This window comes from Callithrix jacchus, chromosome 5, assembly GCF_049354715.1.
Source record: "Callithrix jacchus isolate 240 chromosome 5, calJac240_pri, whole genome shotgun sequence".
In the NCBI taxonomy this organism is placed as follows: Eukaryota; Metazoa; Chordata; class Mammalia; order Primates; family Cebidae; genus Callithrix; species Callithrix jacchus.
Window position 1 is genome coordinate 80,147,531 of NC_133506.1, and position 27,673 is coordinate 80,175,203.

Consider the following 27,673-nt stretch of genomic DNA (forward strand, 5'->3'; position numbering starts at 1 on the left):
CATAGAAGTCTGTGCATTTCACATAAAGTATGGGAGCATATTATGAATCTCATCCCTCTAAAGGAATATTCACTCACACAAGTCATTCCAGTCCAGGCTCTACCAAGTGTTCTTGTTGTTGTTTAATGCCTGGACTATGATCTCAATGTGCCCCCAAACTGTTCCCTCCTTAGGATGTCCAATATTGCTCAGAAGTTTCCCAACTAGTTAATAACTTTCCTCTCATAAATCCTTTCATCGTCCTTGTCTTCTGGGTGTCTGCTCCCACATGCACATTCATGTGTGAGAGCAACACAGACACACACATACACACACACACATACAGGAACTAGGCTGAAAATATCTATTAATAGAGCATTTCTGGTTCCATCTATTGGGGATGAGCCCAGAGTTCAGACATTCAGCAAACTGGATGACAGCATTTTGGATCCTCAACCTGTGACTGGGTGGGGAATGCCCAGGTACTGAGAGCTTCTATAGACAAGTACTGTAGACTCAGAGTCCGAAGCAACATCTCACTCTCCTCCTAGCCCTCATCTCTTCCCCAATGTTCTTTCCTTTGCCCTAAGGATAGAGGGCCCTTGGCCTTCAGTCCATATGTCCTTGCATGGGTGGTCAGACTGCAGCTTCCTTGGCTCAGATTTCATTTCAAACTCTTCACACAGAAAGGGCTTGCACAGTACAGGAGGAGGAGAAACTGCACATGGAGGTACTTTGCAGCTGCTCCCAGCTGCTACAAAATGCCAATTTCTCCTCATAGGAACCGAAAGGGCCTCTGTTCAGTATGCCTCTCTAACGGACTTTAAAAACAGGGCCAGGATCATCAGAGGCCAGAAAATTTCAAATTCTGATGAAGTCAGGGGAGCACGAACTCCTAAACTCCAAGTTGGACAATATTTGATCTTCCTGTAGGCGCTAGAATATAATGATTCTAGTGATATCCTTCTCTGCTGAAATTGTCCAGACTCACTAAAGAAAAGAAATTGAAATATAAGAAATAAACATGCTAGTGTAAGAGACTGGATAATAAATACTTCCTATCTTGTACCAAAATAATAGACTGAAATGTTATCGAATCCAAACATTCACATACATACAGATGTATGTGTATGTGTACACACATATAGACACATTATTTAAATACTCTATTAATAGATATTTTTAGCTTACAAGAAAAAAGATATATCTTTTAGTTGGTGCAGATAGAAACAAGCAGAAGAGAGCCTTATTAAATTCTAAGCTCATCTGCTCTTGAACTACAGCAGAGGCATTCAGTCCTGACTTCCAGTAAAGATCAGTGTTTTGAAGCTAAGGAAACTTTTTCCTTTTCTTTATGAAGCCACAATACATACACGAGAAATAAACACTATTCATTGCAAAGGACTGCTTTCCAGTGTCATGCAAGCCACAGATATCTGTTGTACTGATAACATGTCTGCTAAATTAAGTCACGAGGAATGTTTTTTTTAAAAAAACTCCATCAGGGTCGAGTTTCCCAGCATATAAAAATTTGGCTTTGTTTTATTTATTTTAGAGGAGGTCTATTAGGACATTTTAAATTAGTAAGAATAATTTTCTTTCTAGAGATTTTGAATAACAAATTCGTTTTCTTTGCCTTTACTACAAATGTGTTCAAATAAAGGGAGGATTTATGACTTCACTCTTGGAAGAAAGTTTATAAAGTATTTTATTTTCTTCCCAGTGACAGTAATTTACTGAACAAGTTCAGTAACAGGCATTTCTAACTCACAAACTCATTTTCCTTTGAACTTGCTAATAGCAGCAGATTTGTCCCTTTGTGAGGACAGTAGGGGGCACTGCCACCACAAGCTATCATGGCTAGCTTAGCGATTTCGCTGGGCAGAAAAAGGCTAGACATTTTAGGATTCCCCCATGCCAATGTACACCTAAAAATAATTAAATAGGTTCTAATCTTCCATAATTCACTTCTGGGTGCAATTATCTGGAATTTATTTCTGTCCGTGTGTTTGTGTATTAATGTGGTCATAAGTGTGTGGTACAAATCCTGTATTGTAAAGTGTGGGCTGACTCATGAAGGTCTAACTGAATCCCCTGCTCTAAACTATTAGCTGAATAGAAGTAGCTAAAATGCACTTAATAGTTAAGTGGCATTCTGGGTGGGAGAATTTTTTTTTTAAATAGTTGAGCCTTCAGTCTTGCTCGCAAACATCAAACTCCAAGTTCAGAGCCGAGATGAAAGAGAACTGTGGGGAAATTTCATTAAATCATCACATAATCCAGGCTCCATAGGTTGGATTTTTTAAAAAATAAGTTTCCTATGTAATTGAGTTAAACGTAAATTTATGCATCCAATAAAAAAAAACCACTGCAAATGGTAAAACAAAGACATTGCTCCAACACTTAGAAAATTAAATTCACCAAACCATGAAGTCTACTGTGCAGCTATTTCTGTAACCACCATAAACTGCTTTATAGAACTCTTCTGCTGGAGTAAACAATCCAGGGCGAGATTTACTTTACAGCATGCATCTAATTTCCAAAGGAGAGATTGGCCGAAAAGTTTATGACTTTTTTCTTTCTTTCTTCAAAAAAAGTTTTTAAATACTTGTGTTTCTCGTTACCTTGAAATCCTCCCCTCTTACAGGAGCTCAGAAAGGACCACAGAAAATAAGATCCAGGTCTGCATATAGACTGGGCCCTCAAATACTCATTTCTGGAATGAGAAGAAACAATCCTACTTTGTGGAAATAAAGTTTATATGGCAAAAGGAAAATAAAGGGTTTTAGTGCTAAATATTTCACCATATTTAATGGCACCTCAGAGCCCAATGTAGTGTTAGATGTTTCAGACAGTCAGTTTGAAATGTGTTCACTTATAGCATGGTTCGAGGCCGAATTCAATGCAAACTGCTATAGATAAGAGTTTTAGGGGTCTTTAATCACTTCTTTCTTGTGTCCTTGATGGAAAACACAGAGCTGCCTTTGTGCTAAAAAGAAGGACCTGTTGTTTCCAGATTCAACAGGTCATTTTTATAAGAACTTCCCAGAGGATACAACATAAATGAGAGAAACACAAGGGGATATTTTAAGTGGCTGATGATTTTAAGTGATACATAATCTATATTAAGGGGAGGTTGTTTGTTTTTTTCTTTCCAACAGAATGGAAAGTTACTGTTTTAAAAGTGTTTAATGTTTAAATTCAATTTTTAGGGCCAAATTGTTTCTCTATGAGTGGATTTACTGTAAATTCGGCTCTTGAAATCAATCTGAAAGTGCAATTGGCCCCTCAAGTAAATAAACTTGTCAAATCATGTCCATTTCCGTGTTGTGGATTAATGGTTAATTTAATGGGCTTTTTGAAATCTACCTAAATGGTGTTGTAATTTTTGCAACATTGTTTCAGTTAAAATAACAAAGAAAACACATATTTTATGAACAAGATAAACTTTATAAAATGGAAAGTTCTAGCAACAAAATTTTTACTGGTACTTTGAAGAAAGAAAAAAGAGCCAATATATTATGGCAAACAAAATCCAGGCGACACTAGATTTATTAGAATTTGGCCGATTTTATTATTAAAGGTGGTCTGAATTGGAAGAGACTGGAGAATTTAAGATTAAGATCTAAGCAAGACTTATTTCCTGAACTGTATTGGCAAAGTGGCAAAGTTGCGCCAATGTATTTTTCTCTCTTTTGTCTTCTTCTTCTTTTAATTGGCTTCCTTACTTGTAAAGAGAATCGTCTGAAGATCTTTAGAAAAGTTTCTGTCAGTCCAGAGACAAAAGTTACTTTTCCCTACCAATATCAAAAGCACTTTCCAAAATTCATTCCTTGCCCTCAAACAAAAGTTATTGCCAAGCATCCTTTAAAATACAGTGCCTGGTTGCTTTTCCTTGCTCAGACAGACATATATTTTCTGAACTACCCAGATTCTCTGGTTCTTGACACTTTTACTAAGTCTCAATATTACTTCCCACCTAGGACAACTATCTGGCAAAAGGTCAAGGTAAATAAATACCTGATGCTAAAGGCTGCGTTAACCACAGAGAACTGCCCAAAAGGTAAAGAATGAAAACGGGCTTCCTTGGAAAGAGAGAGGAAATCTATTAACTGCTGAATAGGTTTCTAATTTAGGAGAGACTTTTTTTTCCTTTCCTTTTTCACCTTTAGCTAACTACACGGATACTTTTCGCAGAACAAGAGAAAGAGACCAGACTTGGCAAGAGATTCCCAAGGATGAAAATCATGAAGGCCAGAATTTCCCTCCCACTCCCTCCCTCAACATCCACTTCTCAGGAAGGAGAAGGCGGAGAGAGACGAAAGACCCCCTCAATTTAAGGACAACTACTGATGACCCTTCGCCTTCTGCAGGAAGTGAGAAGGAGGGCGAACTGGGGGGTCACTGAGGGCTCTCCCACGACTTTCCCAGCCCAGTACCCCCGCGATCCTTCAGCCCCCGCCTGGGCCCGCCCCGCTCACCGGTACCAGGCGAGGCCCTTGTCGTAGCTGCGGTCGAAGAAGTGGGGCTCGGCGCCCACGGCGCGCACGTCGGGGTGCACGCGCAGGAACTCCAGCAGCGCCCGTGTGCCGCCCTTCTTCACGCCGATAATGATGGCCTGCGGCAGCTGCTTGCTGCCTTCGTCCAGGAGCAGCGCCAGGGTCCCCGGCGGGGCCTCCGCCACGCTGCTTCCCGCCCCGGAGCCGCCGGGACCCCCGGCCAGGCCAGGGGACTCCTCTTCCCAGGCCGCCTCCTCGCCGTCGCCGCGCGACGCGGGAGGCCGGCGCCTCCGCCACTGCTGCAGTTGCAGGAGGCGCTTTCTCTGTGCCGCCGCCTGCCACACCGCCAGCTCTCGCGGGCCTCCGGCCAGAACGCCGCGACCCGGGGCCCCCGCCTCCTCGCCGCCGCCGGACAGCCCTACGACTGGGCCGGACAGGGTCTGGCAGCGCTCGGCCAGGCAGTAGAAGACGTACAGGGACGTGAGCAGGGAGCAGAGCATCAGCAAGAACTTCCGGAAGATGCTGCGGGACAGCGGCTCTGCAGAGGTGGGGAGGGCGCCGGCCGGGCCAGGAGGGGCCATCCTAGCCGGAGGCGACGTCGGGCAAAGCGCGGGCCATGCTAGGCCGGGGCCCCGCCAGGTGCCAGAGCATCCCCCCAGCCGGCCCGTGCGCTGGACGGAGGCCACATCGTCGTGCGCCCCTGCGGCCGTGCTAACTGCCCCCGGAGGCGGCGGCCGGGGCTCCGCGGGGAAACGGAGCCCCGGGGGCCCCGAGCAGGATCCCTGTCTCCACAGAGGGGACGGGAAGGGGAGCGCGGTGCGGTGCTTAGGAAACCATCGTCTTAGACGCGCCCAAGTCCTGAGCTTGGGGAAGCGCTCTGCGCCGGGGTTCCCCCAAGAGTCGCCAGAATCGGGGTCTTGACGGCGGTGGCGAAGGCGTGCGTCTCAGACCGGTCCCGAGCGGCCTCTCGGTGCGGATCTCCGCTCAGTGATGCTGCATCCTTTGCTCGGTCCCGTGTAGGGGACGCGCGGCAGCGGGGCCTGTGTGCTCCGTGCGCCCCAGACAGCGGCGAGCGACAGTGCCCTCCAGCCCCGGCTTCCTCTGGCCCCCTTGCCCGCCTGGGCGCGTTCTCTCCGCCCGAGCTGCGGTTCTCTCGGCCACGGAGCGAGGTTCCCCCCGAGTCCCTCTGCCCGAGAGGGAGCCAGAGGCCCGTACCAAGCCGTCCGCCCCTCTCCCTGCGCGCCGGGCTGCTCCAAACTGCTCTCGGACCCCACCTGTGAGCCGCGTGGCTGGGCTGGGCTGCGCGGGACCTGTCAGCGGTCCTCGCCACTGTGCTCGCAGGAGCTCACCGACTCCCTCCCGGGACGCCGCCGCCGCCGCCGCCACACGTGGGACGCCGAGGGCAGCAAACTTGCCGGTGACGTCAACGGCCCGGGCCGGACCAGCCCCCGGACGAGAGCGGCGGGGTGCGGACCCGCGGCCCGGAGGGGCCAGACGGGCGGAGTGGGATGGAGAAAAGGTGGCGCGGGCTCCGCAACGGCCGCCCAATGGCACTGGAGCGGGCGGGGACGACAGGGGCGACGCCCCTTCCCCAAGGTGCCCCTTTCCAGTGGAGCCCCGGGCTGCGGCGGCTCCGGGGTTGCCTGAGTGACAGCTAAGGCCGGCCGGATCCCTGGGGCCTGACTTCCACTCCAGAAGCCACTGGCTTGGGGAGGGCCTCCAGAGCTCTCCACCGCGGCTCAGCCCTCCGCAGCCCTGACCCTCTCCAGGTTCCCCGCGCTCTGCTCCTCCCTCGGCACTGTTGCCCTATGCTTCCCCATCCCACCCCTTTCCGTCGCCTGGAACCTATTCCCCGTCCCCTTGGAAGTTTTGTTTGCAGCAGTTCCCAGTACTGCGCTGCACGCCACGCCCCCGTTTGTCTGGAGCAAACCGAATTCTCTGCAGCAGTTTCCACTTCTATCTACTCAACTGTCTGCTGCCGGCCTTTGAGCAGAGCTTTTTCTCCCATCACTTTTTTGGTTTGTTTGTTTGCTTGCTTTTCTTCTTTCGATTGTTTTCCCTTGGATTTGTATGAGATTATCCAGGCCTCCAGGGCCTAGAAAGGAACAACCTCTCAGGGAAAAAGTTAGTGCATAAATCGATGGCAAAATTAAAATTAAAAAAAATTCAGCTCCGATTTCAAGTCCCTATGCCCAATTTTTAATGTAAAGTCTATTTTCTTAATGCTTGTACTTGTGTGTGTGTGGATGTGTGCGTGTGTGCGCGCGCGCACGCTGGCAAAAGGGTTAAATATCCTTTCATAAACTGCGGTTTCCTACTTCCCTTGCCTCCCCTGACCCTATATCCTCTTTGTGCGCTCCCCGGAGAGCAGGTCAGGAAGGGATACTAACCGTCTTGCTGTCTAATGGAGGGAGGTGGCCCGTGGAACCTGCATGAGGTCGTTTTTTTTTTTTTTTTTGCAATCCTATTTGTTCCTTATTTCTTGGCTTCCTCGCCTCCACGAGATGCCTCACTATATGGACGACAGCGTGGCAGCTTCCTACCAGCCCCTGCAACCTGTGAAGGCAGCTTTCTGGGACCACCGAAGGTGCCAACAAGGCCCACCATAGGCTCAAGGTCCACGGTGCAGGAAACTCACCAGGCATTTCTGCGTCTCCATGCAGGAACTTTGCAGCCTTCGGGTGCTCTATTTGACCGTGGAAGTGGAAGTCAGTTTCACTTTTTCAGCTTCCAAGAGGGACCTAGTGGTTCTAACTCTGGGCTTGCTAAATAAGTACTCACTGCTGGATATGGTTTTATGTTTATGAACTACCAATCCCAACTGATTCTATAACCAGTGAAGAGCTTTTGCGATTCTGATGCCATAAAGCACTGGGTGTTTACGAGGATGAACAAGCCCTGCAAAACTTTAATGTCCTTTTGTGTTCTAAAATTAGATATTGACAAACCAGTTGAGATCTAATGTTAACTTAAACTTTCCTATACTTTAAAACTGTTCCCCAAGTATTTCAGTCAGATTTGCAGAAGAAAGACAACAAAATAAAGACCATTTTAAAGATGTTGTGAAGGCATGCAATCCTGTGAATACTTATAAACATGCTCCAGTTTCCTCAACTGGAAAATGCTGGGCTCCAAGTTCCCTTCTACCTCCAACATGACATCACAGTATGTGTTTGGTCTTTCACTTTCTGAGCACAGGTGTTTCCTTTATGTGAGTATTAAAGATTTGCTCAATGTAGGAGACACGGTTCTCACCATCACTCGCATGATATATAGGACAGCTCTGCCCATTAGAAGCAAACTGTGAGCCACAAATGCAAGCTGTATGAGACATTGTTAATTTCTAGTATTTTTTTTTTTGAAATGGGGTCTCACTGTCATCTAGGCTGGAGTGCAGTGGCACAATTTTGGCTCACTGAACCTCTGCACCCTGGGGCTCAAGTGATCTTCCCACCTTAGCCTTCTGAGTAGCTAGGACCACAGGGGTGTGCCACCACACCTAGCTATTTTTATTATTGTTGTTTTTTTTTTGTAGAGACGTCATTTTGCCATGTTGCCCAGGCTAATTTCTAGTAAATTTTAGTACCTTAAAAAGGGGGCTGGGTGTGGTGGCTCATGCCTGTAATCCCAGCACTTTGAGAGGCCAAGGTGGGCGGATCACAAGGTCAGGAGTTTGAGACCAGTCTGACTAACATGGTGAAACCCCATCTCTACTAAATATACAAAAATTAGCTGGGCGTAGTGGCTCATGCCTGTAATCCCAGCTACTCAAGAAGCTGAGGCAGGAGAATTGCTTGAACCTGGGAGGTGGAGATTGCAGTAAGCTGAGATCTCGCTACTGCACTCCAGCCCAGGTAATAGAGCAAGACTCCATCTCAAAAAGAAAAATAGAAGCAGACAAAGTTATCTCTTCATAATATATCTCATGCATCCAAAACTGTGACTGTAACATATAGTCAATATAAAAGTGATTTAAGTCATATAGGTTCATTCTTTTCATACCAAGTTCTTTGGAATCCAACTTACACTTCCCACAAGTCTCAATTGGGAGCAGCGACATTTCAAATGCTCAGTACCCCCATTAGCGGGTAGGCTACTGACCACCCTAGTAAACAGCACAAATGGGGATGCTGTTTTGGTGGGAGGGGTGAATCTGTCAGGGTCTCAACAGGAATCAGACAGCACATTCAAATTAGGATAATGCATGGATGGTTTATTTACAAAAGATCTGTTTATAAAGGACTAGAAAAGTCAGCAACCCTCAGCTAGTAGCACTGGCGCTGTCACTATTCTTATGCCTGAAAGAATGAGGGAAAGGAAGGGCTACCAAGACCTAGAGGGAAAAAGTCCATAGAAGAGGCCCTTGAGAGTGGCAGCAAGTTTAGTGGTGACACATGTGCAGGAAAACAAGGCTAGAGCAGCAGTCAAGAGCAGATCCTGAGGATCTGTACAATTTTCTTGACAGGCTATACTTGCGGGATATCTGTGGAGACTGACAAGGCAACTTTGCATTTCTAGAAAGCTCTCCTACATAGATAGTGTCAAGTAAGGACAGCAGGATTCCAGTTGAGTGACCAATTTCTATTAGAAGAGAGCAAACATGACAATCAATTATTAGCTAGAAATTAGAGGGAGATTTGGTGGAGGTGGTAGATTTCAAACTGGGTTTTGAGGAACTGGGGAGGCAGGAGGGGACACTGAGTCACAAGGGATAAGCACCATTCAGGAGGCAGTCAATCAATATTTGTTGAATGATTAACTACAACCAAATCTTCATTTATCCCTACTTTAGTGTTAAGAAAGTGTCTTTCCTTTTAATATGTTAAAAAAAATAGATGGCTTAGATACCCATCAATGGAGGTTAGTTAAATCTATTCTATAGGGTGTATGCAGTGGTTTTAAAAAAAATTCAGTCAATGTGTGTGCACTGATAGGGAGAAAGAAAAGAAAGTGCTTCTATCCATTAACTTAAGAAAGCTTCCTAGAAGCAGACATTTGATTTTTGCAGCCTCTGGGGCTTGTCTCACATATCAATAATAATACACCTGTTATTGTACTCGGACTTCTCTTAGGCTTCTACATTGTAGCCTCTATTTTCTTACCTACCCACTCCGTATGTTTCCTGTGGGTTACGCCCAATTCCTGAGAATGAAGTTACCAAATAAGAAGTCATGTTCTTGTTTTTTGAGGTGGAGTCTTGCCCTGTCGCCCAGGCTGGAGTACAGTGGCACGATCTTGGCTCACTGCAACCTCTGCTCTCCAGTTCAAGCAATTCTCTTCCCTCAGCTTCCCAAGTAGCTGGGACTACAGGTGCGTGCCACCACGCCCAGCTAATTTTTCATATTTTTAGTAGAGACAGGGTTTCACTGTGTTAGCCAGGATAGTCTCGATCTCCTGACCTCATGATCCACCCACTTCAGTCTCCCGAAGTGCTGGGATTACAGGCATGAGCCAGCGCACCTGGCCATAATGTTCTCTTTTTCATAGCATTGTCACCGAGTATTTTCGCCTCCGTCATTTCTCTCTCTCAAGAATTATATCAGGATTTTACTGCCAGAAACCACTTTGAAGCCCAAGAAAAAAAAGAGAAAAGAAAGAATGAAGTCAATAAATTACTAAAGAGCCTTGCAAAATTGCCCTTGTTCACCTCAAAAGGAATGTAACAAACAAAGAAAAACCAAGTGGAGGGCCATAGTTAGGATGTACCTATTATACCCACGTTAAGGTATATATTTTATATATATATATATATTGAGACGCAGTTTCGCTCTTGTTACCCAGGCTGGAGTGCAATGGCGCAGTCTCAGCTCACTGCAACCTCCACCTCCTGGGTTCAGACAACTCTCTTGCCTCAGCCTCCTGAGTAGCTGGGATTACAGGCACGTGCCACCGTGCCCAGCTAATTTTTTCGTATTTTTAGTAGAGACGGGGTTTCACCATGTTGACCAGGATGGTCTCGATCTCTTCACCTCGTGATTCACCCACCTCAGCCTCCCATTTTTATATATTTTATTTTATTTTTTATTATTCATGAATGGAAACCATTTGCTTCTCTGAAATTATCTTAATCACATTCCAGGATGTCATCCACATGGTAGTCATTGCAGATTTGTAATTTATAATGCAAATAAAATGTTTTTGACGAAGAGTACCTTGATCTAATTTGCACTGCGAGTCAAGTGGACTCGCGTAGATTCTAGCGCTCTCCCGACAAAATTTGCCCCAGACGTGTGCTAGGCCCGGGGAAGAGTGCTTTCTGCTATGTGTGTTGAGAGGCAGATGAGAGTTGGGAAGCCATGGCAGTGAACAGCTCTAATTTTTCTCTCCCCATCTTCTAGTAATAGCATCCAGATTTTCCTCAGGACAAACACTCTTCCCTGAACTCATATCACAAAATCCCAATAAAGCCAGCCTCAGCCCTTGGTTTTAGGTGTCTAAGTAGCCCACCTTCCTTTCCAGAGCATTTGGTTTTAAAAATGCAAGTAAATCAAGCCGGGTTCAGAGGTTCAACTCTGGGACTTGGCTGCATCTACCGAAAAAGATATGCTGGGCCGGGTGCAGTGGCTCACGCCTGTAATCCCAGCACTTTGGGAGGCCGAGTCAAGCAGATCACAAGGTCAGAAGTTTGAGACCAGTCTGGCCAGTATGGTGAAACCCCAGCTCTACTAAAAATACAAAAAATTAGCCGGGCTTGGTGGTGCGCACCTGTAGTCCCAGCTACTCGGGAGGCTGAGGCAAAAGAGTCACTTAAACCCGGGAGGCGGAGGTTGCAGTGAGCCAAGATCTAGCCACTACAGCCCCAGCTACAAAGGAGGTTGAGGCAGAAGAATTGCTTAAACTGGGGAGGCAGAGGTTGCAGTGAGCCAAGATCAGGTCACTGCATTTCAGCCTGGGTGACAGTGAGACTCTATCTCAAAAAACAAACAAAAAAAGATGTGCTCTTCTCCCCGGGCTGCTGGTCTGGCAGGGTATAAGCCTGAGCTGCTGGTTACCATGTTTTCCTCTCTCATGCAGTCAACACAGGAATGCAGAGGCAAGCAAGGGAGAGAGAGATTCCAGGAAACATCAACTGAGGTGCTGGGTTCATCTCTACCCTGGAGCTTGTAGTTACATCCACTGTTGTTGTTGTTTTCAAGATTCACTGGGATGCTTGAGTATCAGGTCTCTCTCGATTTCATCAGATGTGGTTTTCTCATTTTTTTTTCTTGAGACAGGTTCTCAGTCTGTTGCCCTGACTGCAGTGCAGTGGTGCCATCTCATCTCACTGCAGGCTCTGTCTTCTGGGCTGAAGCAAACCTCCTGCCTCAGCCTCCTGAGTAGCTGGGACTGCAGGTATGTGCCACCAGGCCTGGCAAATTTTTGTACTTTTGCAGAGATGGTGCTTAACCATGTTGCCCAGGCTGCTGTCAAACTCCTGGACTCAAGCAATCCACTCACCTTGGCTTCCCAAAGTGCTGGGATCACAGGCATGAGCCACCATGCCCAGCCCAAATTCGGTTTTCTATTCTACCCTACACGCTTCCTTGCCTGCCTGGCCAGAAATTTTCACCAGTGATATTTTTAATTACCCCAGCCTGTGCTGCTCTATGCCCACCAGCTGAAATCTACCAGGACTCACCTGCTCTCACCTATATGACGGCACCTGTTCTCCTGTCTCCAAAACACCAGCCAGGCCTGAACTGAGGCCAGCTAGCCTGACTCCAGAGAGCCTGCTCAGATGGATTTAACTATTTCTGACATTTTAAACAGCCATTTTTATTTACTCTAATAAGGGTTTAACACATTTGCTAGATTATTGACTATAAAACAGGAGTGTTCACTTTTGAAGTCTAATTGATTATTCTTATATAACAAATATACCTGTTACTTTGGATTTTATGTGCAAATCCTTCCAATATCATTTTCAAAAGCTTTATTGTTCATGAATGAAAACCATTTGCTTCTCTGAACTTATTTTAATCACATCAATATTAGGAGAAAAAAAGGCTGATTCAGACTTGCTTGGGTTAGAAAGCTACCTGGTCCCAAAATATTGGATTTATTTAGAGTCAAGGCACATAAAAATAAAGAAGTAAGCAAACAGAAAATAAAAATAAAAACAGGACCTCAGGATCTGTGCCCTCAAATTCCAGTGCTTGATTCCTCGTTCTCAATCCCAGGAATAATGAAGTCAGCAATTTAGAAAACTGCTTTGAAGGCTGTGTTCTGAATGGCTTCGAAAATCCTGAAGTAGATAACCCAGTAGAGAAGCTATCGTTAGGTGCCAGTCATGAAATCATATCAGCCCTATGCTGTCAGCAGAGGGTACAAATAGAAACATCTAAAATAGTTTACAAAGAAGGAAGCAGAAAACTCTGGGATGGAGTAGGTAAAGCAGGTGAAAGAAAAGCAAAAATCAAAAGCCACTGCAAGTATTGCCATTGAATGGCTCCTTCACACTTGGCCTTATGTTTATTCACTGGCTGGCTTTGCTGCCTGTCTTTGCAGTCAGGCATGCCTATGCCCTGCTCTAAACTGACTTGGGCATGAGCCAGGAGAGGTAGCCCTGAGTAGGCAACAGACAAGAGAGCAAGCAGGGACAGAGGCTGGGTCAAGTTACTTTTAGAATTGCAAGTACAGCTTTGGTCACAAGTCGACTCTCACCGCAGGACAAAGAAGGCCTGAAGTGAGGTCACAGTGACTATTTCCATTGCAGTCTAAATCACATACAATTCTTCCTAATCTCATGTTGGGGGAAAAATTGCTTTCTCAGTCTCAGGTGAGATGATAATTAAAAATCTGTCAATTGCTCAACTGTGAGTTATTATTGAGAGTGTGTTAAAATAAAAGGAGAGATCACCAAGAATTTCCAAATAAGTGAAATTTAAATAGAGCCACGTAGGAGTAAGATTTCTGCAGATGAATATGAGCAACGTGGGTGTCCCAGATTGAGAAACAAAACAAATGAAAATTACTACCAATGGTAAGAATAGCTCTTATAAATGTTAGTGAGCAAAGCTCTTTGTAGTTTAGACCAGAGGGATGTTGCGGAAGGGAAATGAAACAAAGGCTGATCTTCGCTGAAGGTTGGGCATTGTACTCAGCACCAGGGTTTTCCTAGCAGGACTTTCTCTGAGTGGATGCTCAGGTTTTTTTCTTGTCATTTCCTGTATTGAAAGAGGCTAGCATTTCCCCAGGTATAATCTTCACCCTGAAAATGTTCCATGAAAATACTATGCTGTGATGAAATAAATTCGGGAGACCATATCACCTCTTGAACGTTCCTGATAAACATTAGCATATTATAGTCTCTGCGATGAGGTTGCAGAGAAGATACTACTTAAATTCTGCTAAATTCAATGCTTTCCAGGCTATTAGGACCATGGGCTCTCTTTGTTCATGCCCTATCTGGTAACATTCATTGTTCCGAGGAATACACATCAGCAAACACAATCCTAAGCTTTATAGGGATTGCTATTATCAGGAACCTCTGAGGATGAATGTTTTGTGAACATACTGGGGCCTCAGCTGCTTATAGTGAGAACCTGGTTTACTTTGAGACCAGGTGGGGGGATATTTCACCAAATATCTGGAATTTTCTTTGTTCTGTTATTTCTCAGAGGACCCACTTTCCCCAAGGGATAGGGGTTTAACTAAGGTCCTGACAAATGGCAATTTTCATGACTTATTGATTTGGCCAAAAATAATTGAAAAGGTTTATAATTACATAGATATCATCTCATGCTTTTTGCTTGTACCCTGAGTCAATTCTTTCATATTCTGTGATATACACAAGAAATGGGTACAGGTTTTGAAATATACCTCATTAAAAAATAAATTAGTGTGCAAAAAGGCCAAGAGACAAGTTTGAGTAGAGCATCCAGGTTTTCAAAATCGGGTGCAATAAAACAAAGCATCAGAAGAAAGATGAACTCATAGTTGGAAAATGAGACTTGTTGAAATAAGTAACATATTGCTAAAAGTTGATTCAATGAGGTGACATAATTATTCCATTTGTTCGCTTCTCAATATATTCTCTGAAAGTAGAGGACCACACTTTGTTTGTTTTGTTATAATATTTGTACTCCTTTATTTTAAAGGCATCATATGTTTTTCACAGTAGATTAAAAACTAAGCTTTAGGTGATCTTTAGGAGGAGATGGGCATATATACTGGACCTGAAAAGTAAGAGGAATTTGAGTTAGTTTCTTGGTTCCCCATCTCTAGTGGAGACTTAAAAGCATTCCTTGTGTTGCAGGAGAGGGAGGTAAGTTAGGGGAAAGTGAGAGTGAAATGTTGCTGGTTCCTAAGTAAGAACCATAAAGCCACAAGTCCAGCAGAAGCTGGAGGAATGACACAGGTCCCAAGATAGCCTGAGGGAATCTGAAGGCAAAGGAGGCCTGTGGGAGGGTCTAGGGAGGGCCCTGAGGGAGGGCCCAGGGAAGTGGTGAGTCTCAAAGAGCTCCAAAGAGGCATGAGGGCAGAAAAGGAGAACGCCTGTGATGTAGCACCTCCAGCAACTCTCCAGGCACTTCTGAAAGCTCCAAAATGGAAAAGGCATAGAAACAACTAAAAAGTAGCCAGGTCTGGAGAAGCCAGGGTCTCTGGAGCCGTACAGCTGTGATTGCTATAGAGTGGTGACCAAGGGCCAGATGGCCATGTATGGATAATGGCAGCCAAAGCCAGATTCCCTATAATGTCTTGGCATTCTCTCAGACCATACAGGAGACTTGGGAGCAAGATCAGAGGAACTGATAAGCTGTGAGGTAGGGATGGGGGAGAGACCCTGAGATTACACAGAATGGACCAAGAAAAATGGGTCCTGAAAATGGAAATTCAGTTCAATTTTTAAAAAGCACAAGGAAGTTAATTTTTATATACTTGATTGCCCTGCTCAATATTTTGTGTCTGCAGCAGTCACTGAAGGAGTTTACTAAATAAGTTTGCTAATGGGAACCTGCAAGGCATACCTTAAAAAAATCCATCCACACCACCTTTTTCAACAAATGATTTTTTGTCTTTCCTTTACTTCTAATTATTTTCTACACATACAGATTTTTGAGTCATATGATTAAGCACTCAAAGTGAAAAATTAATTACTGGTAGTTTTTACACATATTTACTTAATCGGAATTAAGTACAGTTTTATAAAGTGTGGATGGTTCAATCTCCTATAGTCTAAGCAGCTCTTATTTATTCAAGTTAATAAATGTTTAAGGTGCTTTTAAGAATTGATATACTTTCAAGTCAGGGATATCTTCTACCCTCATTGCCAAAATAATCTCCTCCTTATTGCTTTCTGGAATACCTAGCAAAGACTGGCACACATCATACACAAGTATACAGACACACATTAACACGAATAGTTTTTTATTTACCACAAGAAGTTTGAATTGATTATTCTCTTAGGACCCATCTCATTTCCCCTACTAGTAACTGATTATTTTTAAGTAGAAAAAAAATGATGAATACAGCTGAGCCTGAATAGTACCTAGAATTAGAATAATCATTGCAGGTGTGCTTCAGGTTATTTAATATTCCACTTAAGTGAATTTCACCTTGAGCAAGTTAGTTCATAAAGCACATAAAACCCCTGGAGATGGTAGAAAATGAATGAAATTTTAGAGATGATGGAAAACATTGCATTATCTGCAAAATTGCAAAAAGGCTTGGTGCACAGTTGGGTAACTGAAAAGGACGCAGACAATGGCTATCAAGAGGAGAAAGTTAACATCTTGTGTCCTGTGAGGTTTCCATTCCAGGTCAGATATGGGCTCAGGCTCTTACAGTACTATTTGCAACACGCTTCCCTTTACTGCTGCCTCCTCCATGGCATTTTTGCCATTGGAGACAAAAATCCAAAGGATGTCAACCCCAAATCACCAATGTCCATCTCCTCTCTTGCCTAGGCTAATAGTTCTTTTAAGTTGGCTGAAACTTCTGGGACAGAATGATAGCATCGATTTATTGTTTTTAAATGAAAGCACATCTAGAACAACAGTCAAATAAATGCACATTTTTGGTTATCATTTTCTATACAATAATACAGCTTTTCCAGGCATATTGCTAAGCAACTAAAAGTGGAAGATTAAGTACTGTATTCACTTCCTAGAACTGCTGTGACAAATTACCAAAAAATAGGTTGGTTAAAACAATAGAAATTGATTTTCTCTTAACTCTGCAGACTAAAAGCCCAAAATCAAGGTGCTGACAGGGCATGCTCCCTCTGAAACGTCCAGCGAAGGAAATTTCCTTGCCTGTTCCTTGCTTCCTAGCTTCTAGTGCCTGCTGGCATCCCTTGGTGTCTCTGGCTTGGAGATGCATTACTTCAATTTTTGCATATGACCATCTTCCCGTTTTGTGTATCTATCTGTATCTGTATCTGCCTCTTCTATTAAGAATACTGGTGATTGGCTTTAAGGCCCACCCTAATCCAATATGACCTCTTCTTGATTTAAATCTGAATTTGCAAAGACTCTTTCCAAATAAAGTCACATTCACAGGTACTAAGGGCCGGGACTTGAATGTGTCTTTTGGGAGGACCCAATTCAAGCCACATCATACACATCTATGCAATTAAAAATAATAGTTAATTAACAATGCAATAATTAGTCACTATAATTATAAAGTGACTATAATTAATAATAATTAATTATAAATTATAAAGTCACTATAATTAATAATAATAGCTAATATTTTCTAGGTTTTACTATGTGTCAGGCACTGTGTCAAGGGTCTTGTAACCACTGTCTCACTTAGTCTTCCCAGGGCCCCCTTGAGTGTAAGTTGTATTAGCCCCATTTGACAGCTGGGGAAATTGAGGTCCAAAGAGGATGAGCAAACATGCCAGAAGTTTCGCAGCTGGTAAGTGGCATGATCAACTCGTTGCACCTCTGCCTGACTCCAGTGCAAATATCAATGCTTAGGTCACTTTCACAACTTACCCTTAAAAGGTACTCTTATTGGGCCAGGCATAGTGGCTCATGCCTTATAATCCCAGCACTTTGGGAGGCCGAGGAGGCCGAGGCAGATGGATAACCTGAGGTTGGGAGTTTGAGACCAGCCAACATGGAGAACCCCGGTCTCTACTAAAAATAGGAAACTAGCCAGGTGTGATGGCACATGCCTGTCATCCAAGCTACTCAGGAGGCTGAGGCAGGAGAATCGCTTGAATCCAGGAGGAGGAGTTTGTGGTGAGCCAAGATGGTGCCATTGCACTCCAGCCTGGGCAACAAGAGCGTCGGGGAGGGTAAGGGACTCTTATTTCATCTCAGACTAAAACACACTTTTCTGCAGTTCCTTGTTCTGTCTCAGTCACACTTTTAGGACTAATAGAAACATTCTCAAAATGTTGAAACTCCCCAAAGTTTTCTTCTCCCAGAGCTTCTGCTCATTCCAACGTTTGTCATTTCCTAGAACAGACCTATAGTTGATTTTCTTGCAAACTTGACCACTTTGATAATTCCTGGAGAGAGAGATTGATTTTGCCAGTGTTACTACTCTGAAGGTATCTTTTATTTGCTATCCAAAAAAGGGAGCATTTTATAGCCTCATCTCTTTAACACCCGGTGCTTTAACTGTTGGAATTATATTACCTGGGGCTATGAAGATAATACTTAACTTTACTAATTAAACACTAAAAGCTCACACTCACCTTTAAGCTTTTTACAGCTTGACCTCTGACACAAGCCACAGTCTTTTAAAGAACTTAGAATAAAATCCCAGACTATCTAAGAATACAACTTTTAAAGACTCATTTAGGACAGTGTTCTGTGTCTCATGCTTGTAATTCCAGTACTTTGGAAGGCCAAGACAGGAAGATCACGTGGACCCAGGAAGATCACGTGGACCCAGGAAGATCACGTGGACCCAGGAGTTTGAAAACAGTTTGGGCAACATAGTGAGACCCTGACTCTACCAATTTTTCTTTTTTTAGGATTCCAATGAACTGTAATTGTGCCTTGCACCCTAGGCTGGTTGACAAAGCAAGATCCTGTCTCAAAAAAGAAAAAGTCACAAAACCCAATTTACAAAGGGCAAAATGCATTTTTTAGACATGGTTACATAGTCCCTATTTTGCTTGCATATGATTAGATCTCTTTGTGAATAGGCAGATAAATTCAAGCTAATGAATTAAATAATCTAAGGAAAAAAGCAAGATTAGGGAGACTTACTGAGAAAGCAATTCTGAGTAAAATTTTTTACCTAATCCATTTCTCTGTTTGTTGTAAGGTAGCAATCTCATCACTCCCCCTCACTTTTTTTTCCCCGCAAATAATGAACTAATTTTCCTGATACCTAGTCTTTCCTTGCTGACTTGAAATGATGCATTTATCTTATGTTTCATTTGACACATGCCTGAATCCTGAGACATTTCATTTTGTTCCATTAATCTGTCATTATAATCAGAACCATATATTATTATGGTATTATACAATATCATCTTATGACTCCAAACCCTAAACTACCATCTATGGACTAAATGTATCTCCCTCAAGTTCCTATGTTAAAGCTCTAATCTCTAATGTGCTGGTATTTGGAGATGGGGCCCTTGAGAGGTCCTGAGGTTAGAGCCCTCGTGAATGAGATTAATGCCCTTATTACAAGAAACATAAGAAAGATGATTTTTGCCTCCACCAGAAGACACAGCAAGAAACAAGGAAGACAGCTCTAATCAGAACCCAACCATGTTACCTTCCAGCTTCTGGATCTGTGAAAAATAAATGTTAGTTGTTTAAGCTCCAACTGAGACACTGGCATTCCAAAATGTCTCAGCTATCTTTATGTATTTTCCTAGAAATTTTAGATTTATAAGATCACCCCCTCATACTTACATTTTTACTAAACTTTTATTACATTTATACATTTATTACATTAACTTTTATTACATTTATATATTGCTTAAAGGGATTCACATATTCATAATGTAATTCCTTCCAAGAACATGGTATATCTTTTTTGCCTCATTCAATTACCCTATTTCATCACACAGGAAAAATTTTTCTACAGCTTCATAAAATTTCTGCATCATTCATTATGGTTATTTGTAAGTCATTTAGGTATACAATTGTTTTGTGAATAAATCTTTTCTCTATAATATTTTTATAATGTTTCACTTTTATATAAATAAACTATTAATTTTTTCACATATGTATTCAATAACTTCCAACTTTACCAGGCCCTTCTATTTGTTTCAATGGTTTCCTGTAGACAATTATCTAATCTATAGATGATGATAATTTTAAATCTTCTTTCCAAAAGCTCTAACTCATTCATTTCCTTTTTAGATCATGTTTCATTGGTTACAAGTATAAGAAGAGTATAAAATGACAATAAAATAGCAAGTATCCTTCTTATGTTTATATTGATAATGAGGATGTTTCCATAGTTGGATCTTTAGGAATAACATTTGTTCTTTTTCTCCCACACATTCTTCATTCAATTAAGGATTAGCTAAGTTTATGAGTAATATTAAAAGTATGTATTTTACAAATAGTGGTTAGATTTAATGCCTTTTATAACTATTGGGATATTCACTTTTTTGTTTTCTGTGATCTAGTAACATTATATTACATCAATTTGGTTTAATGTTAAAGTGGTGATAATAATCGTATCATAGTACATCCCCATACTTGGTAATGTGGTACGATTATTATTATCATTTTGCTATTGTATGTGTTTTGCTATTCTGTGTGCTTTGCTAGGATAGTATTTGGGGCATTTGCATCTATATTCATTCAAAAGGCTGGGCTTTTTTTGTATCCAATTTTTGCCAGGTATATTTTAATGATTAAGCCAAATTTCTAAAATGCCATAAAAACTTAATTTTGTTGTTGTGTTTACATTTTTTCTGTTTTTCCAAGAAGAATATAAATTACTTGTGGATTATATATTTCTTGAGGGTAATACAAAAATTATTCAAAAATCAATTCATGTCTGGGTTATTTTTCATGGCTATTTTATTAAGATTTTCTTCCATTTCTTGAATGAGTAATTTATTCCTTAAAAGCACTCATAAGACTTCAGAACAAGATTGTGAACCGAGCACACTCCTTCATGTTCTCACCCCCTCGAAGTGGATCTGTTAGTTTATGTGTGTGGGGGGAAGAAAAATAGTAACGAGTAGACTAGAAATGTTGTGGAATGCATGAAAGCAAGATGGTGCATAGATAAGGTATATGGAGCCAACTGTCTGTCCAAATAATACAGGAGAAAGCCATTACAGAAATGAGAGCGATCCCATGTAATTACAATGCTGCAATCAAGGGGTGGGTTCAAAACACAGAGGGGCCATTCTTCAGGGTGATGCCACCTTCTCCCCTACCCTCTCACCTGCAGTGTGTGATCGTGTGGCCTGGAAGTGGAAAGACCCTTAGACATTCTGGTCCACACAGGCAATGCTGGCCAGAGCTCCAACCCTTATCACAGTGACCAAACTGCACAGAGAAAGAGAGGCATGAAAACAAGGACTCTTACAAGACCTGCCAAATGTTAGGCTGAAAAAGTGAAGTGGCCATTTTTGTAGATTACAAAACGGTTAGACATCGGTAATGGCATTTGGTTCCACCTAATTTGAACCAATGGGAAAAGTCAACACTTAATTGGATTAAAAGAAGAAACACCTGGAGATGAAACAGCTAACAGAGGAAACAGAAGCCAAAACACTTACAATAAGTAAAATTATTATCAGAGAAGATCAAGAGATTATTGTGCTCCTAGAAAGAGGTAGTCATCCACCTTAAGACTGAAATTTCTACACAGAAAATCTCTTTCCCAATAAAGGAATGAGAGTGTACATGAAGAAAGAATTTACAGCTGGGCCCAGTGGCTCACACCTGTAATCCCAGCACTTTGGGAGGTGGAGATGGGCAGGTCAAGAGATCAAGGCTATCCTGGCCAACACAGTAAAATCCTGTCTTTAAAAAAAAAAGGAAGAATTTACCTTGATTCCATTTTAAAATCCATGCATTAAAATAAAAAGAAAGGAGAGGAATCTAATTTAATAGAACAGAGCTGGGAAACAAGGCTTAATTCTGCTTCTATGCCTTCTGGAAACTCGATAGAATCCTGACCATTTTTACTAACATTCTCAAGCCTAGAGAGATAAAAACAGAGAGACCATCTTTATTTTTTATTCTGCTGACCAATGAGTTGTAGAAATTGCTGCTGAGGAGTGGTGAAATGCATGAAATGAGTTTGTTACTAGGTGGCCCCACATACCGGCAGAGTGAAAACATGGGTGATAGAAAATGTTTTCAAAGACAAGCAGAAAATAGAAAATCCAAAAGAGTTATGGGAAAAGAACATTTGTGTTGACTTCCAGGAAGGCAATTTGCCACCCTCTATAGAAATAGAAATGATAAATACCTCCAGAAATTTATGCTAAATAAATACTTGGACTTGTGTTCAAAGATGTTTATACAAAGATGCTCAATTTCCATGTTGTTTGTAACAGCAAAATTGATGGTATCCTAAATATCCATCGATAGAGGGGTGGTTAAATAAATTAAAAGGCAACCTTCCTGGAAAACACTCTGAGGGTGTCAAATTGGATGAGTTAAACCCATATGTCATTAACTGGGTTTTTCATCAACAAATTTGTTTAAATGAAAAAGCAAGTTCCAGAGCAGTACAGACAGCATAATCTCAGATGTAGATTTTTCCCATCTGACATGGAAAAAGTGTTTCAGTGGGGAAAAAGAACACTCAACCCTTGACAGTGGTCATCTTTAAGAAGGAGAGTAAAAGGGAAAGACTATGGGGAAAAGGGCATTCTTATTTTGCTAAACTTGTTTTCTTTCTATAATAACAATGATTTATTAACATAATCGTTACTTAATAAACATTAAAAATAATGCTAAAATTTTTATATTCATCAAATAGTGTATGTACCCAATTTTAATTTTTAAAAATATCATATCTATTTATGTCATTATTTTAATTATCACTTAATAAATTGCTTTTCAGCTTTATTACCAAGGTTGCCAGAGTTACACATACTTATTTATTTTGTTCACAAAGCAGCTAACAAATATATCATTTCCTGTTTTCCAATGCATTGATTTTTTTGACTTGTAACTTTGTTGTTTGCTTTCTTTTTTTCTTAGACGCATCTTGTTGAGCTGTTTTAGAATCCTGAGCAGGAACAAAGATCATATTTTATTTATTTTGATTTTTTCTTGTTTGGTGATGGAAGTGTTTGGGATTATAAGTTTTTACGTGAATGGAACGTTGCCCATATCCCAAAGGTTTTCTGTTTGTTGTTTGTATCTAACTAACACTAACAGATTACTTGCCATGGTGCCAGGCACTGTGCAGTGAAACTTATATATAACATCCCATTTCATCATCGTAACAGTTCTAAGAAGAAGGAACTCTCTTGTCCCATTTTACATGTGAGAGAAGGGAAGCGAGTCTTTGGGTAGGCAACACACCCCCATTCTTAGTCCATATGTTTTGGGAAATGTGGCTCATGCCTGACCACATAAGGGAATTTGAATAGGAGTAATATATGATTTACTTATTGAAAAGAGTACTCTAGCGATGCATACAGAATCAACTATAAAGGCACAAGAGAAAGAGCAAGAATATCAGTGAAGAGCCTATCGTTTTCTGGGAGAGAAACTACAGTGTTATTGATGAAGACACTGATAAGAGAGGATATTTGACATATATTTTGGTGGTACAGCAAATGAATCTGCTGACAGATGCAATGTGGGGTATAAGAGAAAGGGAAATATCAAAGACAGCTTCTAGGTCTTTGGCCTGAGCAACTCAGAGAATGATTGTGCCATTTAGATAAATATTTAGAGAAACACAGATAGTACAGAATGGCTAATGAATGGCTCAGGGTGGAATGGCTCAGGAGCAAGAGTAAAAAAATAGAGATTTGGTCATACTAAGTTTGAGATGCTTATTGGATATCTATGCGGAGATGTCAAATAAATGTAAATCTGGAACTTAGAATAAGAACTCAGATTAGAGATTTAAATGAGGGATCCACCAGCTTACTAATTGAATTTATTTATTTATTTATTTTTATTTTGAGATGGAGTCTCCCTCTGTCCCCTAGGCTGGAGTACAGTAGTATAATCTCAGCTCATTGCAACCTCCGCCTCCCGAGTTCAAGCGATTCACCTGCCTCAGCCTTTCCAAATAGCTGTGAATACAAGCATGTGCTACCACACTCGGCTAATTTTGGTATTTTTAGCAGAGATGGGGCTTCTCTGCTAAAAGAGGAAGAAGCCTATGTTGACCAGGCTGGTCTCAAACTCCTGGCCTCAAATGATCCACCTACCTCAGCCTCCCAAAGTACTGGGATTACAGGCGTGAGCCACCGCACCCAGCCCTGATTGCATTTAACACCGTGGAAATGACTTTAATTTTGTCCTGAGAAGAGAGCATAAAACAGTGTAAGTAGAAGAGTGAAGATGACCAAGGTCTGAGACCTGGAATATTCCCACATGAAATTAAGAAAAGAAAGAAGAGTGTCTTAGTCCATTCACGCTGCTCTAAGAAAATACCCAAGACTGGTTATTTTATGATGAAGACAACTTTATTTTTTCAGGTTCTGGAGCCTGGAAAGTCCAAGAACAAGGTGGGTCTGGGGAGGGTCTGGTCTGTTTCCAAGGCAGCACCACCTTTAATGCTACAGCCTCCAGAGGGGAGGAGCACTGTGTCCTCACATGGCAAAAAGTGAGAGAAGCGAAAGCAAAGGCCACATTCTGTGGGAATTCTCTTTCATAAGGGCCTTAACCCCATTTGCAAGGCAGGAGATCTCATGGCCTGATCACCTCTTAAAGGCCTCACCTTTGAACACAATCATATTGGCAGTACCTGAATTTTAGCAGGGACACACTCAAACCGTAGAATGGAGCCAGAAAAGAAACAGAAGAACCAGTCAGTGGGGTTAGAGGAAATGAGATGGGGGAAGACTAGTTTCCAGAAGGATCAGCTGTGTCAACTGGGTCCAATGGTGCTATTAACCAAGTAGAATTAGATGTGAGGAATAGAGTTTAGCAAGATGCAGTTTATTCCTGAGCTTGGCAATAATGGTGCCATTAAATTGTTATAGCAAGATCTAGGAAAAAATTCGTCTTTTTTTTTGATGGAGAAGATATATGTGTAGCATATGTGTTTCCTGATGGAAATGCTCTACTTGAGAGGAAGAGCATTCTGGGTAACCTCGGAGAAAAGTTTGGCAAACAAGAAAGAGCAGAGAAAAAGACTGGAAACTGGAGGTGAAGGTTGGGGAGATTTTTTGTAAGATGTATGTTATATGTTATATTTTCACAAAACACTACTGATTCTTACTACTGTGACATGCTAAGAGGATACCAGAAATACTCTGGTATTTCCAGTCTATTCTATTTCATTAAACAATGCAGATTGCAACCTACTATATTTTAGACGTATTGTTGGGTTATGGTTTGTAAAGTGCTGGTCTTAGGTATGACTATAGCAGTAGGTAGCAGAAGTGGAGTGAGGGAAGGAGTTGGTGGAAGTGAGAAGGACAAATAACAGAGAAACCAGGATTGGGGTGAGTCAACTTTGTGGGTGCTGAAGACACCACAACTGGTGATGAGTCATTATACTTTTTCTACCCAGGCTGTAGCCATTATCCACATGTAACTATTTAAATTTAGTTTTTTAAAAGCTTTATTGAGGTAGAACTGATATACAATAAATAAGATGTACGGGCAATAGCTTTTGACATATATAACTATTCACAGTTTATGGACCCATATTCATGGTCAAGATACTCAAAGTATCAGTACCCCCTTTCTACACCTACCTGCTCCATCACCAACCTACTTCCCAGAAAGTATGATCTGTTTTCTGTCTCTACACATTGCTTTGCCTTATCTAGAATTTTATACGAAACAAATAATACATTATGTGATCTCTACAGACTGACTTTTTCAGCACAATTAACTTGAGATTCATCTATGTTGTTGTGTGCATCAATTGCTTTCTTTTTATTGCTGAGTTGTAGTCTATTTTCTGGATAATCCACAGTTTGTTCACTCACCAGTTCTGAACCTGGGTTGTTCCCAGTTTGGGGCAGGTATGTTGCTACAGGCATTGCTGTATAAGACTTTGCGGAGACATATGCTTTCATGTCTCTTGGTAAATACCTAGATTATGGTTTCTTTTTAACTCACATATTTTCAGTTTCAGACAGATTGACATGCCATGGCCTCTGAAGAAAAATCAATACACAAATAAACTGGCCTTTTGCCTAGACTGTGTAAGCCAGGGTTAGAATCTGTGTAATTGCATCTTTGCCTATTTTCATACATAAACGAAAATTTAATCTCCCACTTTCCAGTATCACAATTAAATATTTGCCTGAGATCTGCAATTTAAATAGAATTCTATGAATTCTATTAAGAGGGGCTAATTGCCTTTAATGAGGGGATATACTACTTTTCTTTATGTATGTTTGTAATTGATACTTGAATGCTTTATTTTTTTAACACGACAAAGATATTAATGCAGTAATTTACATATACTGGGCTGAGTTTAATTCAAATGAGGACACTGAATTGAGAAGATAGTAAAGTAATTCAAGTTATTGGTGAAGAATTAGCAAATATACATTTTAATTACATCTGTCCAAAGGAGAAGACAGCATAGAAGTAGTTTTCAATCATCAGTCTCCCTTACGTGTCACAAAAAATACAGATTTCTGGCCCCTGCCCACAGAATTTCTACCTTAGTAAGTGTGGAAAATAGAAATGTTTCTTTTCAAAGTCTCCCTTCTTGTTAAAGAATAAAAAATGTTAGAAATGATAGTTTATTTTTAAAGACTAACTTCCTTCAGAGACTTCTTACTTTTTGCTAGTAACTCTTTGTTAAGTCCTATCCTATGTAGCTGTTAGATACAAGGGAATAAGTGTGTTCTATGTCCTTGTACTTAAACCAAGATATTTGTGCTGAATGTGCTCACAGGTGTGTCCCAGCTCTCAGCCTATGCCCCTTCCTTATTTGGGAATGTTACTACTTTTCTAAGTCCTTTTGCAAGCAACTTCCTCATTTCCTTTGTTCTCCATTGCCTCTACCTATTTAGGAAAGCTTTAAGTTGTTAGCCAATCAGGTTTAACTTAGATTGTGAAGTCTAGCTCCAACCAACAGAGATTGGACACCACAGTAAGGACACAATGCATAAGGAATAAGTATGCCTGCCTTTCCTTTGTTCATTGTGTTTCTCTGGTAAGATAGCTGAGAACAGCATCCTTTCTGCAGAAAGTAATATTGTCTAGCTGAGAGATCCTTTGTCTCAGTGCTGATTTTTCTATGCGATGCCAAGCATCTGTTTCCAACAGTAAGTCTAAGGTGAGGCAGAAAATGTGCATTCCTAGCAAGTTTAAGCTAGGGTTGCTGGGTCACAGCTTGTGAACCTCTGTAGCAGTGGTTATACCTGTGGGCTCACCTGTGTTCAAATCACCATACAATTATCTAGTACCTATGACATCTTGGGCACATTACTCTAAGCTTCTTCATCTCTAAGATGGACGTGATGTTAATAATAACATAATTTTGTGGCAGGGTTAGATAATTTACATAACACACTCTAAGCAGAGCCTGTTAGCTATGACTTTCATTATAAACTTAAAATATGGCCACAAATCATTGAATTTAATGTGATATCATAAAAATCTAGTGCATGATATAACAGAAAAGAGACAAAAAGACCAAACTGTCAATGAGCAGTTTTATTTTGTTTCTCAGGAAACAAATTTGAAATTGGAATCTCTTCCATTACTGTCCCATCTTCCCTTTCTCCTACCCCTAGTCCTTGTTCCCTCCTGGCAGATATAATGAGATCTGGAGACTTTCAGGAAGCCTTTCAGTTAGATTTCTTGACACCTATGATGACTGGACCAATAATATCTTGAAAACAATGCTAGGTTTTTCTATGTGTCCCAAAATCTACCTATCACCATAATTAACTCCACCTGCCCAAATCCCTTTTACATCAATTCACAGTCATTAAATGCAGATCATTGTTACCCAAGTACAGATGTATATAAAGGTCAAGACCTATTTTATATTAATAAGACCTATATATGGCATAATACATGTATTATGAATTATTGAACTACAGGCAAAAGGGCATGTAAATATTTTGCTAGTACAAGAATCCTAGTGGATGCTGGCGCTGTGACTCATGTTTGTAATCCTGGCACTTGGAGGAGATGGAGGTGAGCAGA

At 41.6% G+C, this 27,673-nt stretch overlaps 1 protein-coding gene across 1 annotated transcript in view; it reads right to left on the reverse strand.

The window, feature by feature from the left end:
• HS3ST3A1 (heparan sulfate-glucosamine 3-sulfotransferase 3A1) overlaps positions 1–5,856 on the reverse strand; it is a 104,820-nt gene extending 98,964 nt beyond the window's left edge. Inside the window, exon 1 of the mRNA XM_002747892.6 lies at positions 4,461–5,856. Within this exon, the coding sequence (XP_002747938.2) occupies positions 4,461–5,059 (599 nt within the window). The 5' untranslated portion in view covers positions 5,060–5,856. The remainder of the gene's footprint in view (positions 1–4,460) is intronic.
• Between the last annotated feature and the right edge of the window lie 21,817 nt (positions 5,857–27,673).